The following is a 6,000-nucleotide window of genomic DNA, read 5'->3' on the forward strand; positions in this document are numbered from 1 at the left end:
GCTGAGAGTGATCCCCAATACATAATACTAAAGCCGGTCCAAGCCTCCATGGGGCCATAAGCGAAATTTAGTTTGGGGCCCTCTATTTCTGCTATTAATGTGGATTACTGCAATCAACAGTCATATGATCAGATCATTCATGCACCTAACATAAACTCTGCAACTCTGACAGCCCTATTTGCATTCTCCTATATGTATATATCCTGTAGTGCAGGGCTGTCTAATTCATTTTCATTTTGGGCCACTTCAACCTCATGAATGTCCTCAAAAGGCCGGACATGGCAGAATGTATTGATAAAACTACCTATTAACAAACTGATAAAATATTACTTTCTCTGCATTCAATGACTACTTCTAAAAATTTAATATTTTATGTTTGAGTAATTTGTCATTATAAACATAAAAACTGATTTGATTTGACTGATAAAAGTAATATTGAAGCACACAACTGTTATCTTCAAGTTCTGTCTCTGTGGCCCTCTAGGGTTTAGAGAGCCACAGAAATGGTTATGGCGGGCTGGATTTGGCCCACGGACTTTGAGTTTGACACATGCGATCTAGTGGTACTAAAAGTAACAAAAGAAAAAACAAATACCAGTATGCAACGTATTTTACAGCAAAAGTGTCATCTGGTTTATTATTTTTGGTTGCAAAGAACTGCAACAATAATGTTCAAAAGTATTTTTTTGTGCAAGCTCAACAACAAGCAACAGATATAATAACTTAAATGCATAAAAATAAATTAAATTGTGCAAAAACAGACAAATTTAAATAAAATAAATAAAATATCAAGGAAATCCTTGATAAGATAAGATAAGATAGAACTTTATCGATCCTGCAGGAAATTGTTGTGCCAGAGTTTGTTTAATATTGTAAATGAACAATTACTTGAAACCACATAAAATGGTTAAAAAAAAAAAAGAAATTTAAAGTTGAATAGTTTCTTAAAACTATGTCAATGTATGCAATAAATTGCAAAAATTGAACTTAAAATATTAAATAGAATCATATTGAAATCATTACAAAAAAAAAATTCAATTCCACTTAGGGGGCCCCCTAGTGGCCCCGGGGCCCTAAGCAGCCGCTTAGTTTGCTTATGCCTTGGGCCGACCCTGCATAATACTGTCAAATCAAAATTTTTAAATGGCCGCACTGTGGCAGTCCCAGTCAAAGTTTCTCCAGGAACTTTCTAGCATTATATTTTTATTGTCCCCCTTGCAAAACAAACTGTATCATATCAGTATCATATAAATAAATCGTACCTTGAGAATAATAAAATTATCTCTTGCTGTCCCTTTTCTGACCGGTCACTTGAAGACTGATCTTTACATAGAGAAAGGATCATGGAACATTTTATTATCATTTACAATAACAGTAAAAGAGCGGTGAATAAACACATTCAAGTAAAATTATGGAGCATGGTGAGTGCAAAAAATACACATTCCCTTGACACTATGCTTTCTAGTTTTTATATTGCTTAAAAGTAAAGTTTCCTCAAATGTTTGGGAAAGCCGAAGATTAATGTATGGTGTCCATACATTTGACCCTGACTGAATAAAGACATTAATAAGTGAAATCTTTAAAACAGTGTAAATGAACATTTATTTAAGTTCAGCATTTAGGTTCAAATTTTAGATTTGTTGGTTTTAAATGTTTTCCTTCAATGCCACTACTCCTCACGTCTACTCCTCTACATCATAGTTGAAAAAGTTGTACATTTGTATTGTTTTTATTTTGGTTGTTCCCTCAGCATGGTAGCCACAGTGAGCAAACTCACACAACAGATTTTATTTTACCCTTTATTTATACAGGTAGTATCACTGAGTCACGACAACTCATTTTCAAGAGAGACCTGTTTGGGAGCAGCTGGTGGGGGTTAAGAGCCTTGCTCAAGGGCCCAGAGTGGGGAAAATGAGGGTGGAGACAGGTGTGGGTGCTTGACCTTTTCCACACACAATTTGATTTTGTCAGTCTGGGGATTTGAACCTGCGACTTGCTGACCTCTGTGCCACCACTCCCCCAAATATTAAAAAAGATTAGGCTATTGTTTCACACCTCATCCCTTTTCTGATTGTGGGTTTGAACCTGCAGCCCTAGGACTACAAAACAACAGCACTCACCACTGAGTGACTCAGCCTCTGTGCTCTTTTAATAAACAACTTTTTTTGCTTCACATATGTTTAACTGGGAAGTTCAGATTTCCTTTAAAACAAGGCTCAGTGGAAGTGTCACTTACAGTGGAAATCTCACAGAGTATCATAAATATTCTATCTTCAAATACCTCTGACATCAAGTGATCCAGCGATGTTCAAATCTTTATTTATAGGGCAGCTGTGGCTGAGTGGTTAGATAAGTTGTCCTCCAATGCGAGAGTTGGGGGTTCGATTCCACCAAGAGTCACATGCCAAAGTGTCCCTGGGCAAGACACTGAACTCCTCATTGCCTCTGATGTGTGTCCCATCGGTGTATGAATGTGATAAAGCTCTGATTAGTCTTTGTATAGATATATTAGAGTGCTGTATGAATGGGTGAATGAGGGCATAAACTGTGTTGTAAAGCACTTTGAGTATCTTGACAAGATAGAAAGGTGCTATGTACGTACAGTCCATTTACCATTTACTTTATCTCTGTACGCAGTTGCAGTGTGAATGCCTGACTGTGTTTCTGCTCTTCAGGAGTGGAGTTCTCATTGCTCCAGAACCTGACCGAGGCTCTTTCTGATGACGACGCCCACTACGTGATTCGATTTGCCAACAGTCTCTTCCTGCAGGAAGGCTTCAGCTTCAACCCCGACTTCCTACATCTGATGAAAAAGTACTTTCAAGCCGAGGTGGAGACTGTGGATTTTAGCGAATCTGCAGCAGTTGCGGAGCGGATCAACACCTGGGTGGAGAACCATACAGAGAGTGAGTTGGGGGGTGGGGGTGGGGGGGTGGAGATACATATGATAGGTAATATTAAAGTATCTGTTCAGTATGTGTTTATGGATAGTCTTTAAAAGAGAACAAACAGTTCTTGTTGGATCACATTTTTAACCGATGCACAAACCTGTCATTCTCTTTTATTTTGACAAAAGCTTCTCGGCAGTGGGTAAGTTCCTGACCCAGACTTGCTCTGTGCAGGTAAGATTCGTGCGCTGCTGTCAGCTGACGACTTCACCAGCGTGACCCGGCTCACCCTGGTGAACGCCGTCTATTTCCGAGGTTCCTGGAAAAGCCAGTTCAGGCCAGAGAATACCCGAACTTTTTCCTTCAGCAGAGATGACGGCTCTGAAGTTCAGACCCTCATGATGTATCAGCAGGGAGATTTCTACTACGGTAAGTGTGCGTCTGCAGGGTTGCACTAGTCGCTCTGCGTCTGAAGTTCTTGATTTAATGTATGTCTGCTGCTCCCCGGGGTTGTTTGAAATGTTACTCTTGGATTTGAAATATTCATATGTGGAGTGTTATTGTCTTTTTCTGCTTAGCGATCTCTGCATGTACTGTAAAATTCTCCTCACTCTTTAAACTACTGGTATGTCTTTCTAACTGGGGCCGTTCACTTGTGCTGGATTAGGGGTTTTTGCATCTTTTCCAATAAAAAGTAAGCGAATTTTTAAAAAAAATGTTTTATTCAAGTCCTACTCTGATTTGTTTAATCATTTTTCAAACATAATATTCAGTATTTTTTTTCCATAAATTTTCAATAATCTGGATAAATGCTACATTTAAAACAATCTTGGGTGACACATTCTTATTTTTATAAGCAACACATAATTTGCTGATAAATTCTTTTATATTTTTGTTGTTGTTGCTTCAAGTCAATAGTTTTAAATGTTTTTGTGTCTTATCCTAATCTTTTTTACTTATCTTTAGGTTATTTAAAATAAAAAATACTATGCAGTATTAAAGGTTGTTTCACACTTAAAGTTGATGTTAAACAATATATTGCTGTATTTTATTGTCATTGCTAAATTTACGTGCATGTAAATTCACAGTTAATTTAGTCAATTAAACAATATTAGACAATTAACCAGTGTTTCGTGACACACTGACTAACCACTGTCATTTAATGTACAACACTGTAATAAACTGCAGGATCAGAAATAAAGTTTTTGTCACAAAGGTTAAAATGTTTAAATTGGGTAATTGTTCTGAAAGAGGTAATTCAAATATATGAAGATGGATTCAGTGAATTAACAATTTCTATATTACCTGTTTTAGGGAGCTATTTTAATTACCTCAGTATGGAGAAATGGAGTTTGAATATGTCTGGATTGAAGAGCTAATGACTAACAGCTATCACAATCACAGGAGGATTGAACTCAGAATGCAGCAGACTCACTCAGAGAACTTAATAGATAAAGCTTAATTAAATAACAAAAAGTCAAAACTCTTTCGTGGCAGCACAAACTTACATGACTTAGAAGGAAAACACAACGATTGGACTAGGATTGTGGCAAATGACAAACAATGCAGAACTGGTGAATGTGACACAGATTGAATAAAAGCAGCTGGGGTAAATGAAATGTGGAGGCACCTGGGTGATTACAAAGTGGGGACAGGTGTGAATGCACAGCAGACAAGACTCCAGGGGCAGAAGAGACTGAGGCAGAGGCTGCAGCAGAGGCCCCTTCAGAGGCCCCTTCACAGACTGCAGCAGAGGCCCCTTCACAGGCTGCGGCAGAGGCCCCTTCAGAGGCCCCTTCAGAGGCCCCTTCACAGACTGCAGCAGAGGCCCCTTCACAGACTGCAGCAGAGGCCCCTTCAGAGGCCCCTTCACAGACTGCAGCAGAGGCCCCTTCACAGGCTGCTGCAGAGGCCCCTTCAGAGGCCCCTTCACAGACTGCGGCAGAGGCCCCTTCACAGGCTGAGGCAGAAGCCCCTTCAGAGGCTCCTTCACAGACTGTGGCAGAGGCCCCTTCACAGACTGTGGCAGAGGCCCCTTCACAGACTGTGGCAGAGGCCCCTTCACAGGCTGCAGCAGAGGCCCCTTCAGAGGCTGCGGCAGAGGTCCCTTCAGAAGCTGCGGCTGAGGCCCCTTCAGAGGCTGCGGCTGAGGCCCCTTCAGAGGCTGTGGCTGAGGCCCCTTCAGAAGCTGCAACAGAGGCCCCTTCACAGGCTGCAGCATAGGCCCATTCAGAGGCTGCGGCAGAGGCCCATTAACAGGCTGCGGCAGAGGCCCCTTCACAGGCTGCAGCAGAGGCCCCTTCAGAGGCTACGGCAGAGGCCCCTTCACAGACTGCGGCAGAGGTCCCTTCACAGACTGCGGCAGAGGTCCCTTCAAAGGCTGCAGCATAGGCCCATTCAGAGGCTACCGCAGAGGTCCCTTCACAAACTGTGGCAGAGGCCCATTAACAGACTGCAGCAGAGGCCCCTTCACAGGCTGCGGCAGAGGCCCCTTCAGAAGCTGCGGCTGAGGCGCCTTCAGAAGCTGCAACAGAGGCCTCTTGAGAGGCTGCAACAGAGGCCCCTTCACAGGCTGCAGCATAGGCCCATTCAGAGGCTGCAGCAGAGGCCCATTCACAGACTGCGGCAGAGGCCCCTTCAAAGACTAGGGCAGAGGTCCCTTCATACGCTGTAGCATAGGCCCATTCAGAGGCTGCGGCAGAGGTCCCTTCACAAATGGCAGCAGAGGCCCCTTCACAGGCTGCAGAAGAGGCCCCTTCAGAAGCTGCCGCAGAGGACCCTTCAGAAGCTGTAACAGAGGCCCCTTCACAGACTGCGGCAGAGACCCCTTCACAGAGTGCAGCAGAGGTCCCTTCACAGGCTGTAACATAGGCCCATTCAGAGGCTGCGACAAAGGCCCCTTAACAGGTTGTAGCAGAGGCCCCTTCACAGGCTGCAGCATAGGCCCCTTCACAGACTGCGGCAGAGGCCCCTTCACAGGCTGTGGCAGACGCCCATTCATGGGCTGCTGCAAAGTCCCCTTCACAGGCTGCAGCATAGGCCCCTTCAGAGGCTTCAGCAGAGATCCCTTCACAAACTGCGGCAGAGGCCCCTTCACAGGCTGCGGCAGAAG

The 6,000-nt window shown here is 43.3% G+C and overlaps 1 protein-coding gene across 1 annotated transcript in view; it reads left to right on the forward strand.

Moving 5' to 3' along the window:
* Positions 1-6,000, forward strand: part of serpini1 (serpin peptidase inhibitor, clade I (neuroserpin), member 1) — a 54,212-nt gene that overhangs the window by 37,481 nt on the left and 10,731 nt on the right. The window contains exons 3-4 of the mRNA XM_037678049.1: positions 2,676-2,906; positions 3,123-3,317. Of these exons, the coding sequence (XP_037533977.1) occupies positions 2,676-2,906; positions 3,123-3,317 (426 nt within the window). The remainder of the gene's footprint in view (positions 1-2,675; positions 2,907-3,122; positions 3,318-6,000) is intronic.

This window comes from Nematolebias whitei, chromosome 6 (assembly GCF_014905685.2).
Source record: "Nematolebias whitei isolate Nwh7 chromosome 6, NemWhi1, whole genome shotgun sequence".
NCBI lineage: Eukaryota > Metazoa > Chordata > Actinopteri > Cyprinodontiformes > Rivulidae > Nematolebias > Nematolebias whitei.